Source organism: Hippoglossus stenolepis, chromosome 9, assembly GCF_022539355.2.
Source record: "Hippoglossus stenolepis isolate QCI-W04-F060 chromosome 9, HSTE1.2, whole genome shotgun sequence".
Classification (NCBI taxonomy): Eukaryota; Metazoa; Chordata; class Actinopteri; order Pleuronectiformes; family Pleuronectidae; genus Hippoglossus; species Hippoglossus stenolepis.
In genome coordinates, this window is record NC_061491.1 from 13,807,082 (window position 1) to 13,821,056 (window position 13,975).

Below are 13,975 nucleotides of genomic sequence, written 5' to 3' on the forward strand. Positions count from 1 at the left end.
AGGCCAACCATTTATCTACATATTTTGTGAATCTTTGGGGAGCTACTACCTAATTGAATAAGGGCGCAGTTAGAGGTTTTTTTCGGATAAAGTGAAAGCGTTTAGAAATCTGGGGCATCATAATTTATGGACATAAAGTCACATTGAATACGATGGCCCATATTCAGCCCATAGTTAAATACTGAAAGACTGGCTGCAATAAAAAGATGCTCTTCTGCTTCATCTGCACCTCAAAATGCTGCTATCGTGCAAGGAACCCAAACAGACGTGTCCATATTTGAGGAAACTTTATTTACAAAGAAAAATAAGAGATTCCCATTCTTCGGCAGGGACAGAACTCTTGATGGATAAATATGTTCCGGGTGACGACCTGCAGCGAGAACAAGAAAATAGGACAAAAAGTGATTAAATGATTTGCACACGTCTGATGACAGAAAAGCAATTTCAGAGTAAACACCGGTGAAGATAAATGTGACAACAACTCTGACCTGCTCCCACCTGATACAGATCAATATCTGCACTAAACTGTCACATCAACTTGCGAAAGCACGTGCTTATCTAAACACACCAGCAATATGAACCCATATGACATTTTACGGCATCGCCACGGGACATACAGGTAATTTATTTAAAGATACGCCACTGGAAGAAATCTGAAGAGGCGGAGAGCAGGACTGTCATCGTTTGAGGTTTTCAAAATTAAGGCTGAAGTAAATGCCACATCACCCTGTCATTTTAATGAAAGTAGACCTGCTAGATCAACATGGCAGTTATAATTACCTTGTGGGCAGAATCACAGGACTGGGCCATTTTACTTCTTCAGGATCTGGTGTCTGACAACAATGAAGGGGAATGCAAAGCCGCTGCCGAAGAACAGCACCATCATGCCAAGCAGACGCCACTTATTGTCCACAGAAAATGGAAGGTTCTGTGAAGAGAAAAGTGTTATGATGAAGTGAAGCTCCAAGAAATTTAATGAGAATCCATTTGAGTGAACCACTCACGACTAAACAACTTTTTTTAATACCAGGAAAAAAGGTAGAAAACACTTAACTCTGACATTAGGTAAACATTTCTGCCTGACAATGAACAGGTTATTTAGCAATTTACATAAGAAGTCTCAGCACAATTTCAGTTGTAAATGATCAAGGTGCTTTTTTACAGTATATGTCCCCATTTTGTTTCTTTTAATTTCTTGATTCATACATTTTGCTGGATTGGAGATGTTTTGCATTAGACACTGAGGCTACTTTCACTCTAACACTTTTTTGTTTAGATCCAGTATTTTAAAACAAAAACGCTCTCCAGGACAAGCATTTTAGCTGCGGATCAGTAGTATGGTCCTGCCTGTGCCGGTGTTCACAGGGAGCAGGTTAAATATTTGCACTTTGTTGCAGAAAATAGTAAATGATGAAAATGGGAAGTATCAACAGTTTTTGGACCCATGATGAGATGGAGCCGTTACTTACAACTAGTGTTCTGACTGATGAGAAAACCAAGCAGATAAGGGAGTAGAAGTGGGTGACGGTGTAAAAGTCCATTTCTGCTCTTACAGACTAAAAGGTAACCCTGGTGTTTTCAAACTAACACAGGTCCAGCTGTGTGACTCTGTTTAAAAGGGGTCAAAAACAATTGAGTAGTGTGGTCACCAGGAATAAAACATAGAAAAACTAATGCACTTTAGAACTAAAATGAGTTAGTGTGGACACAGCCCAAGTTTCCTAAACGAGTCTGTTGGGGAATTTTAAGTGTGCATGCTTGAAATTTTATCCAGAGAAAGAAAGCTGCAATCAAAGTTAATTCTATTAATATAGTTATTAAAAATAAACACTGAGAACATTGCTAGTTCCTTGTAGAATTGAAACTTTCACAATATTAACACTAGACCCCACTTTATAATCACGGCTTGAGAAGATGAACCATATTTTGTGTTGCTATCAATGTCAATTCATGTTTTTTTACTTCATCAGATATAGCCACAGCAACATTAACTGTTATTTTAGATGCAATTCTGGTGGAAAAACTGTGCAGCGTGTAAATGATAAAAAAAATAATTCATGAGCATAAAGTAGGTCGATGTCATGTAGTCTTAATAATCTCAAAACGTCCGGAGGACCCGAGTGTGACCTGAAATTACACCCGGAAGTCCAAAACAACTCAGTTGAGGGATAAACGTGCGCATTACTGTAATAACCTTTGAATGAACTTGTGCCTTACAAAGTGTCTATAACCCATTTAATGTAAATGAGCATGTTAGAAAGCTTTATCTGACATATTTAGGTTTTGTAAAGTTGCTTGGTGGCATTGATGTTGTGAAGCCAAGAGGTAACAACTACTGAGCTACGATGCTAATGCTAAGCAACACGTCGCCTCCCCAGTCGAACAGATGAGCTGAGATCAGTCAAATGTCTCTCCTCTCTTTAAACGTGTCGTTGTCGTGCAGCAGAAGCAGTTACACGCGTCAGCTAACGGTGCTAGCGTTGGAATAACACTCATGTCAAATGACGGGCATGACCTCCAAGGGCAGCTAGCTAGCGTCAGGCTGTGGACACAGACCAGGCCGCGCGGGTAAAACATCTCCATTTAAGTAATAACTCCGCCTGAAACCCACCACCTCACCTTCCCTGGTCCTTCACCATAGTGTGACGCCCGAACAGCGGACGTGGTGAATCGTCTCACGGCTTGTCCCAGCATGGTTGACAGTGTGTTTCTCCTGTGCCTCAGTGTAGAGCTACTGTGTGAGCGACCTTCTCGTTAGCTGTGAGCGGTGGGACGGCGCGGGGGATTGTGGGAAAGAGGAGTGAGGCTACCGCGTCTGGGAAATGTAGTTCAAACGTCCCAGAGGCGTCTCTCGTCATTATTTCCCTTTACTCCCAGGTATGATATATGGTGATTATAGACTCCCAGTAGTTGATTTAAGTGAGTTTCTTTGAAAGCATGAATATCTAATGTGCATGTGAGTGCTGCGCGTGGATAAGAAACAAGTTTGTAGCATGGACTGTAAAAGATGTGTGTCTATATTTAGACGATTTATCACCTTAGAGATCATTCATCACAGGAAGAGAACCGACTCAGCCTCTGTGCTGAGTCATATTCACACATCTGTCAATTCAAAGCTGTTTTATTCTTGACAGATTAACTCAGAGGAACTGAAAGCTCCCCCTCAATCTAAGAAGAGCATAAATTAACCAAACATTCTGAAAGAAGTGGAGACATAATGGGGTGTGTATTGCTTTTAAAAATGTTCCGAATAAGCAACATCTTTTTATTTAATTGGAAAATACAGATGGGAAGAGATCAGGGTTTAGTCTTGGTATGTGTGTGTGTGTGTGTGTGTGTGTGTGTGTGTGTGTGTGCACTTGTTTTTCTTAACTGTTTAAGACCTTTACCATTAAGGTTAAGGTTAGAGTTAAAGGTCCAGTGTGTAGAATTTAGTGACATCTAGTGGTGAAGTTGCATGTTGCAGCTGAATACCCCAGGCAAAATTAAATAAATAAATAGATAAATAGATAAATAAATATGGCCATGAAATAAACCCTGAAATAAAAATAGCAATTTGACTCCATGGTGGTAGCCTTCAGTTGTCTTCAAATCTCAAAAGATGTTTAGTTTGTCCAGCCTGAGCTACTGTAGAGAGGACCCACTCCTGATGTAAATATAAAGTATTTAAATATAAAGGGCCCATTCTAGTTTAAAGAAAGAAAAACTATTCGTACAATTTAAATCATTACACCTGTGAAAACATCACTAGGATTATTTTATATTCAATTTCTGCAAATAGATCCCTTTCACCTAAATCTTACACACTGAACCTTTAAGGTTTTGGTCAGGCTATGAATTGAAGTTAATGGAAATCCGCATAAGCATAACTGTGCAAAACTGTGTGTGTGTGTGTGTGTGTGTGTGTGTGTGTGTGTGTGTGTGTGTGTGTGTGTGTGTGTGTGTGTGTGTGTGTGATTGTGTTGTTATGGTTAGTTAGACATGATTGGTCAGTAATAGGATAGTTTAGTTGCTGTCGATGAATGGTATAAAATGCTGTGTGTGTGTGTGTGTGTGTGTGTGTGTGTGTGTGTGTGTGTGTGTGTGTGTGTGTGTGTGTGTGTGTGTGTGTGTGTGTGAATTGTGGTTGGGTTATGGTTAAGGTTAGACATGAATTGGTCACGGTTAACGTTAGGATAAGGTTTTAGTTAAGCTGTCCACGATGAATGGAAGTCAATGCAAAATCCGTATAAGGCTAAGCTGTGTGTGTGTGTGTGTGTGTGTGTGTGTGTGTGTGTGTGTGTGTGTGTGTGTGTGTGTGTGTGTGTGTGTGTGTGTGTGTGTGTGTGTGTGTGTGTCCTCCTGGGCTAAAACAGTATCATTTCACAAGTTTTTCTGCATTTTCCAGCCTCAGTCACAAATATATCACTGTTGTGGAAATAGGGAGAGCAGACATATTGACTGATGGTGTGACCCTCCTTAAGTACTGCTGCTGCTGCCTTTTCATTGATTAATGCTCATGTGTGCAAACTGGGCTTTACACCGTGTCACTAAAGACGTGCTTAATTTATTCATTTGTGATGCAGGGTTCTGTTTATTCAGAATTCATGCAGATTAATACCAGTTCGCAAATTTCATCATCATGAAAAAGTTTTCCAAAGGAGTGGAGCTCCAGCTAGAAATTCATTACAATTTCCCAATTAGATGTGTGTGTGTGTGTGTGTGTGTGTGTGTGTGTGTGTGTGTGTGTGTGTGTGTGTGTGTGTGTGTGTGTGTGTGTGTGTGTGTGTGTGTGTGTGTGTGTGTGTGTGTGTGAGAGTGTGTGTGTGCATTGATTTATTTGACAGGCTACGTCTGTGACTCATGACTTGTTTCTCGTTTGTCATGTCCTGTTGCTTTTACATTTTTTTTATCACATCTCATAGTTTGCGAATGGTGTTCTCTCCCTCGGTTTGCATTCGCGGTGATTGTTGCTTTGAAACGAGAGGAATGAAGTTGTGTCTTGTAATCTTCCGGGTCAAAGAAGAGTTTAATAAAACCTCCCGTTCCTGGTTTGGAGCTCTGCCACTCATCAGATCATCAGCAGCAACATTGGTTTGACATGTCGGGTTGTCTGACACCTCTTTTGTCTGATGTTTTCATTAATGAGTTCACAGGTGTCAAGGGAAGTGACACGTTTTTAACAAAATCTAAGTTGAAGTCCACTCACAGCGCCACCTAGCGTTCAACAGCATTTTTTTTTACAGTGTTCTTCAATGAAAGGATCTGCATGGCTCTGGTGTTGGAACTCAGTCACATGACAGCAGATGTGTGGTCTGATCAACCCCTTTCTCAAATCCTGGACATCCTGTCAATGACAGTCAATGTTGTGACCTGCTCTGGTCTTGTGTTCATTGATGTTGTCATTATGTCTTTAGTGGATTGCCTGGGATCCTTACTGTTCCATTAACTGTCCAATCCTGTGGAAAGTGAGATTTCAATGTCTCTTCTGATGACAGCAGGTCTACTGTATGTTCTATATAAATTCCTGTAAAAGATCAAAATGCTTATTCCAGTGAGAAATTCACGTTGCCTGTATGTAGAATCTATGCCTCAAAGCGATTGTCAGGACTTCCATAATTTTTTCATGTCACAGCTTTACAGTCTTGGAAATGCTCCACAATTGTAGGATGTCAGGAAACCGATGTTTCATTTCACAGACTTTCAAAGGGTAGAAATGTTAGAAACCAGATGCCGAATTCATTTGACTAAATTATTAACCTTAAACCTCAAATAAATATCTTATTACGGATGTTAATACACCAGGAAACTGTAAAATAAAGAACCTTTAAAGAACTTCTATGTTTTGTCATAGATTTTGTTCCCAAAAGAACTTCAGTAGTTATTATTTTTTAAATCACATTGGCAATGAATCATAATAGTGTTAGTACAAATCAGTATCTGTTAAATGTTGAATCACACAGTGATTTAGGAAATAGGGACTAAAGGGATGTAATGGAAAACAAATGTTTTTCTTCTGCTACCTTTTCAAATATGAGCTACGGGAAAGGAGTTTATGCATGAATAATTTAAATTATTTTCCATATCTGATAGCCTGAAAACATGCTGTAAATGCAGACACAAATTGCAAAAAGAGCAGTGGAATACTCTGTTATAAATGAGCTGGAAAAATCCATGACTCAAGCAACAATATTTCTTCACTGAATTAAATCCTTTGAGTTAATTTCCATTTGGGAGGTCCACCTTGGGAGGACTTACAAATGTGCTATTTTTTTGACAAGGGAGTGAAGTAGGTCTGTGGTGCATGAAAGTGCTCTCATTTAAGGTGAATACAAATATTTCTATAAACCCAATATATACATATATAGATTATGTACAACATACAGAGTGTGATACCTGCAGTATAGATCATGTCTCAGTACAAGGTGAGTGTTTTGCTGTGTTGTCAGCAGGTAAAATGCTGTTGGGGGGGTTGGACTGACATTGCCTGTGATGTGCACCACCATGGAGAGGTGGTTACCCTTTGTCATGGCTGCCACATCCATCAGCGGAGGGTCAGCACCTGGTTTGCGGCCACATGCTCGTGCTCTGATTGGCTCACGATCTGTTAAAAAGGAACAAAAGAGTGGCAGCCATCCAGGCGCCGGGTGCCCGCCACAAACAATGTCATCAGACCCTGCCATAAATATTGATGTTATTACTTGCCATGAGGTTGGTGGCGCAATCCTGAAATCCATCCTGCTTCACGGCCTCAGATTCACCCGTCCTGGCCATCCGCTGTTTGCCTATTTTTTTTTAGGGGGGGGGGACTGTCTTAATTTCTTGCTGTTGACTTTCCCTGGCTTGCGAGAAAGGCTGTTTTTTTCCCAGAGTGCTCTGTCAACAGTCATGTGAAAATTCTTGGTGGGGAAAAAAGTGGAGTGCAAACACAGTGTGTACACGAATACACAAAGCTGCCATCTTAAATTATAACCCGCATTCTCATTTAAGTCTGCCAATTAGGATTCAGTGAAACCCCGGCCCAGTCATATCTGTAAACAAACCTTTAATCAATCACGCACATGACTTTGCATAATAATATAACTTGCACTGTGCATGATGGCAGTACATGGTAACATTAGAAGTAACTTAATTCAGTCATTGCAAACAAACTGTGGCCGTATGTAAGACATATCTGACTCAAGGATTTTCTTTTTTTTATAAGTTTATAAATAGATGCTATTTACAGAAACCCACCAATCTGCTGATGAATAACAGGTTGGACTGCCAAGGTAAACAGCATCCGTCTCCCTGTCTCGATCTGCAATAGTGCTCCACACAGGAGTGGAGAGGAAATGGATAATGTTAATCAATGAGGACAGTTCATTTTGGCAGCGGCGCTCTCGAGGTATCTTGCATCACTGCCGCTGACAAGAGCTGATTTGCACCGTACAGTGCTTTGTGGGATCTGTGAGAGATTAGTGAATTCTTTTTTTTTCTTTACCTGTGTCGACTGCCAGCGACATAAGACAGCAATTCTTTAAACCTCTGTTACACTGGTCAAAAACCCACTAACACCCACTAACATCTGGATTTTGTTTGCGCTGGGAATGGACACATTCGGCATTCACTCCCGGGTTACTTTTCTCTGCAGTAGACAAAGCTTTTCATTGGCCCTGGCTCTGATCGGCAGTAATGCAAACTAGCACCTGGGTGAACGTGCAAATTTGTTCTTCTTCTTTATTTTGACAGGCGCTGATGCTGAACTTTTTCTGCACGATGTTTTAACACGCATTGAACTTCCAGGTGTTGCTGCGTAAACTAACTTTTGTCTACCAGCGAGTTGGGAGAGCTTCTCAGTTTCTGTCATGTGTGATGTCAAGAACATGAAAACAGAAACTCCACTTTTGGTAAATGGGAAAGGAGTCAATTGCCTTTTTTGCGGGTTTAACCACGTTTAAATAACCCACGTATAGCCACTAATTTTGGTTTAAAATAGGCATTCATCGCCTCCACCAAGGAGGTCACGTTTTTGACTGTGTTAATTTGTCTGTTTCTCATCAGGATTCCGCAAAAATTCGAATACCAAGTGGATTTCAATGAAATTTAGTGGAAGGATGGGACATGGGCCGAGAAAGCACCCATACAATTTTGGCAGATCTGTAACAAAGGGTATTTTTTTCAATTTAGTTAACATGGTCAGATTTTCACCAAATTCCTATAGGGAACAATACATGGAATGGATCTTAAAGATTCTATCTGGTTAGGTTCTGTGTTTGGTTTTGCTCATCCTGCATGGGCCCAAAAGGAAGGATTGACTTAACTTCCTTCCATTTCTATGGTCAGCTGTTTATTTCTCTAAATCCGTGCCCCTGTCAGTCTGGTTTACGGTCAGAACGTGTCCAGGGATTTCACTCAGTGTGGAAGTGGGAATCATATATGTATGCACACACACACACAGCCTCCAGCTAAGTCACTATGGGAGTTCATGGCATGCACATATAGTGGCATGATTTGACATTAATCTTTAAAGTGGATTATGGGTAAATTGCATGGACTTGTAGCTGACTCAGCCCACTCGGGATGACTAACATATGCCCTTGAACATTGAGGGTTAGGCCTCTTAAATAACAAGCATCCTTACAGAGATTTGTCCTCATGTGAGACCCCTGTTCCCTCCAAAGCTTATGGTATTTTAAACAGTTTCATGAATGGCCTCTCACTTCCTCCCTCACACTCTTTGCCATCACTGTCCCTCTGAAGTACAATGGGCGCTGATGATTGGATTCTACATTAAACCTGCTGGGCTGGAAAGAGAATTAGAATTAGAGAATTATTCTGGAGACCAGAGGTAAACATGACACTTTGGAGTCATTCCTTCTTTTTTCCCCTCTGCTCCCAGCATGCACCATGTCTGGTCATAGCGAGATTTTTATGAGGTTCATTCCTGAGGATTATGTGAGGTGTGTAACACCCTCCCGTCTTGGAATTTCCAATTTTTAGCAATTTATTTATTGTTCGTTCATTGAAACTGAATTTTATATGTATTATATGTATAATAACATAATATATTACAGTTTTTTGTTGCCATTCGAGGGTGTATATGGTGGATATATGTGAAGAAAAGCCTACTGTAGTAGAATCTCTTCGGTCCACATCCCAGATGATAACATTGTTGACCCACTGTTTCATCTACATCAGTGGTTTGTTTGAGATATTTCAAGTCTTATTGTCAGGAATGTTTTGATCCAAAAATCAACAATGGTTTCCATTCTATACTTGGGGCAGATCAAAGCCATATAAGTCAGGTGCAAAGCCTCAGATTTTTTAGGTCAAAGACAGAAACCCAGGGTTTCTATTACATTCTGTTATGCCAATTTCAGCTGACATGGGCTTTTTGAAATAAACTCACAAAGTTATGCAAAGGATGATTCTATTACACAGAGACTCCAATAGTCAAAGTAAAAATAAGTTTCTTTACAAGGTCAAGCTTTTTCACCGTGTGGCTACGTTCACACTTTTTGTCACTCGGTTTCGCTCTTTTTCTTTCTCAAATTATTTGCCTGCACAGGATTCTCATTGACTGTATTACTTGTAAGTCCCATTTCATCTCACCCTTGAGGCACTGAAAAAACTTCAAAAGGTGTGTGGGAAAAAAATATTTAACTTTCATTCACCTCAACAGAACTTTTGTGCCTCTGGCATTGATTTCTTTTGGGAAAGTGAGAACTGAACCTTTGAGCTTTGTGCCGTAACAAATGACAATAGCGACAGTAAAAAAGGTAAATGTGACTCCAAAGTAAACTTGCTTTGATTGTGTGTGTGTGTGGTGTGCACTTGCATTTCAGTGTGCACACATATCTGAATCTGTCAATGCTCTCTAACGTTGCTTCATAAACATAAATAAAATAAATTCTTTTGTAGGCACAAGCAATCGTCTGTTCAGGCAGATATTGTGCTATAAATATTTTGCGTACCAATGCAAATGTCTACAAATCATCCACTTTGAATTCAAGTGAATGTTTGTCTCCCTCTTCTCTTTTATCTCTCTTCTTTATCTCTATATTGTTCTTTTACCCTATCTGGAAAACCTACAGGATTCATTAATTATACTCTGCAGTATTCATATCTGGCGTCCTTGGCAATCCCAGCAGTCCATTGAAGATGAGCTCCTGCTTTGCCACCCTGTCAACCATGAGACAGAGTGCCACAAAGCCACCTGTCAGCGGGCCGTTAAGTGCAGCTCCGGGCTGACCAAGGACTGACCGGGAGCATCTGTGCCACTGTTTGTGTCTAATACGCTAATGAGAGCTGTCAAGCTGTCGAATTCACTCCCGCTGCCCTCTGGCACTAACAATAGCACCTTCAGTTTGGCTGTCTTGAGTGACATTAACAAACACAGCCACAAAGAGAACAGACGTGTGCCCGCGACAACCACACTCTGACATGATCGCAAACACACACACACACACACACACACACACACACACACACACACACACACACACACACACACACACTACAACTCCAACCGCTCATACAGAGGTGGAAAACAAGAGGCAGAGAGATTTGTCGGCTTATTTCGTTGTCAGTTAACTCTCTTCCCTCTTGCTGCCTATGGAGGCCAGTGTTGCTCAGTCACCGTGATGGAAGTTCACCTCTGCTACAGCAGCATTAAAGAAAAATAGAAAGATCCAACAATGCGTTTATGTCAGAATAAAAGCCCTGAGGGAAAAACAAGTCATCTCCCGCTGTATCGCTAATTTCACATGAGCATTCTTGATTGATGCCGTGTGCCAGGCTGCGCGACCTTTCGCCACCTCACGAAAAGACCAGTGCACGCCAGTCAATGGCCGACAGCGCGAGTGTGAGAGGTCTTATGGCGCTCCACTCTCAGGCTGCCGCACATCCATCAAACGCACTCTGCCTCCTCCGAGCTCTCTTCACATGTTCCCCCTGCAGTATTCTGGGAGCTGACCTTGTTCCACAACAACAAAGACTTCCTGTTAAAAAAATAATAAAGATAAATACAAAACAGACACACACACACACACACACACACACACACACACACACACACACACACACACACACACACACACACACACACACACACAAAACTAGTTGGGAAAACAGAGGTCCACATGGGGATGCTGGCTGAAATGTTGCTGCTCTCACAGGAAACAGGAAATGAGTTGATCATGAAAGGCTGTCAGCACTGCCTGTACACAGAGGCACTGGAAATGCACTTCTCATTTAGTATTTTTTTTTATGTTAGAAAAAGAATATCACAAAACCATACAAATTGCTACTTATTGTTCTAACACCTACAGTTCAGAGGCACTTTGCACACAAATGATGCATATTAACAGAGTGAACCTAGACACCAACGTTAAAAACCCCATCTCAACCCAACCGTTCTGCAGTTTCCTTTTTACATATGAGGAACGTAGCAGGAGATTAGCAAGGGCCAAATGAGTTTTATCCGTCGACTGGCTGGAATCAGCCTCAGAGACAGGGTGAGGAAGTCAGACATCCGGAGTAGAACTGCTGCTCCTTCATGCCGAAAGGGGACAGTTGAGATGGTATGGGCTTCTAGGGAGGAGGACCTATGGGCACCTTCCTTTGAAGGTATATCTGGCACGCCCAACCGGTAGGAGGCCCTGGGGTAGACCCAGAGCTCGCTGGAGGGTTTCCATATCCCATCTGGCCTGGAACACCTCGGGATCCCCCAGGAAGTGCTGGAAAGCGTCGAAAGAGAGAGGGACGTCTGGGATACCCTAGGCTACCTCCACGTCCAGAGATCGGATAAGTGGAATACAATGGATGGATGGGTTCAGGCAAGGGGGGGTGCCAGAGCAGAACATGCAGGAGGCATCGCAATATGTCTCATTCTGCTGCAGAAATCACATGTTTTTGATGGCACATCAACTATTGCGTCTGCCTTTTTCGCCGAAACCTCTTGAATCTTGTTTGTCGTTCTTAAGTTGCCGTCTTCTACGTGTATGGCACCTCTGTTTTATCCTGAGGTCCAGACATTTTCCTACTGTACTTTTACATCACATTTCAGAGACATTTTATGAAGTAGGTGGCAGGAATATTTCAGGAAAATATCCAGACTTTAATGCATTTGGTTCACACTGCTCCTGTGATTGACAACACGCACAATAAAGTGGGATGCAAAGGACATACTCAAGAAACAAGTAGGAGGAATCTAATCTCAATTTGTTGACAATTTCGAGACTCTGAATCGAGTCTCGATTTCTCCACCAGTGGGAACTCGATGATCCTTAAATCATTACCCAGTAAAATTAAGAATAAGTACAGTATAGTATATTTTAGTATGTGCTATTTCATGTCACAAAGAGGTATGTGATGAAAACCTCTCAAAGAGGTTAATGCATTTGTATTTTCAAATACTTACTATAGGATCAGGCTTCAGTACAGAGTTTAAGGTCAGGGCTCTGTGCATAGTGCTGACCTACAGTGCAGGTATAAAAAGAACAGTGTAGAGCTCCGGTCTAACATGAGGATGTTACTGTACGTGCCAGGATTTCATAAAACTCATCATCTATTCGTCAGCGTAAATGCTCCCACATGTCAGGCGGTGATAAGACATCTTATATATAATGCATATGCAGATGTGATGTGCACACATGGTGGAGATGCATTTTAATTTGACCCGATGAGAATCTGATGATGATGATGATGATGATGATGATGATGATGATGATGATGATGATGATGATGGTGATGATGGTGATGATGATGATGATGAGTTTGTAATTGCAATTCTTTTGTTGCCATGATTTGCTCGCATTTGCTGTTTATGTTGTGTAACATGTATGTGTGTGCATGAGTTTGTTTACCAGCTTTTTCAACCTGCTTGATTATTTTGAGAGTTTATTCTTTTTAAATCCTCAGGTTTCCCCTGTTTTGTAAATACTGTAAGTATACAGCATACAGTATGTTACGTTTACCTTTCTGTTCCCCATGTACATCTCAAGTCAATTAATTAAACATCACACACATATCCTGCAGTGGTTTTGAAACGTATATGGCTCACAGAGAGATTCTCAATATGAATTAAACTGTTTGATGTGATGAATTAAAAGGAAAGATTCATCCAGGCCTTATTAAAAAGTTGCCTCCCATCACAGCCAAGGTCACACAAGGTCATGCTGCTTTTTCTCCACTTTGAACTTTTTTTTTGCAGATTTCTCTTCTGCACAGTGTTCAACCTGGTAAAGCCTGGTCATTAGTCTTCAATGGATTTTTACAGTTCCACTTCTTGATTACATCTTTTTAGTCCACATTTAAACATAGACATCATACAAGCTATCAAGTTTCCTTTAGTACATATAAAAATCTTGTTATTTTCAGTGAGCAATGCACAGGGGGAAAAAAACAAACGCAAAAATCTGCATAGTAATGGAATGAAAATGAATTCATACTCTTAGAACATCAACTTATACAATCACCTAAAAAAACAAATACGGCATTTGCATGTGACAAAAGAATAAAGGCGAAGATAGCACATGTCGACACATTTTTTTTTGATGGCACCTCATCTCTAAAGCTTATGACTTCTCGACGAGAGCTGAAAGCGAAAAATATGTAAATCCTGCTCAAATCTAGGCTCAAAACTAACTGTCACCAACTGGCTTACTTCTGCTCCGTCTGATATGCCTGAAACCCCCCCCCCCCACAACCCTCCCTTCTGTCTGCATCACCTGGGGAGAGCAGGTGGGTGATTCTTCGGAGAGCTCCAGCCTGCCAGGAGCTGACAGATCCTTTTTATCCTGCCAGAGATCAGACTCTTTATCTGGGCATGAGAAAAAGAGGAGCGAGCGCCAGGTGAAACACAGGTGCAACTGTCACACACCTGCTTTGGCACCCGTGATTTTGATCTGTTTGCCTTGTTCGGCTCCGTTTGGAGCAGTTGGAGCACTTGACATACGGCGGGGACAGGTGCATCAGAGGCGACGCAGGTGAAAAGCATCTGCGCGGGGGCTCT

General features: G+C 41.3%; 1 protein-coding gene across 1 annotated transcript; it reads right to left on the reverse strand.

The window, feature by feature from the left end:
• Positions 1 to 272: 272 nt before the first annotated feature.
• Positions 273 to 2,788, reverse strand: LOC118115688 (cytochrome c oxidase subunit 7C, mitochondrial). The gene is made up of 3 exons (XM_035167034.2): positions 2,620 to 2,788; positions 781 to 928; positions 273 to 370 (listed from the first exon to the last, which is right to left on the reverse strand). The coding sequence occupies exons 1-2, from the start codon at positions 2,692 to 2,694 to the stop codon at positions 812 to 814; spliced, it is 192 nt and encodes a 63-aa protein (XP_035022925.1). The 5' UTR covers positions 2,695 to 2,788; the 3' UTR covers positions 273 to 370; positions 781 to 811.
• Between the last annotated feature and the right edge of the window lie 11,187 nt (positions 2,789 to 13,975).

Bases quoted from the DNA above. Each gene is read 5' to 3' on its own strand.
- LOC118115688 (XM_035167034.2), bottom strand. From the start codon at position 2,694: ATGCTGGGACAAGCCGTGAGACGATTCACCACGTCCGCTGTTCGGGCG. The intron at 929-2,619 runs GTGAGGTGGTGG...TTCTCTTCACAG, and splicing joins ATGGTGAAGGACCAGGGAAG to AACCTTCCATTTTCTGTGGA.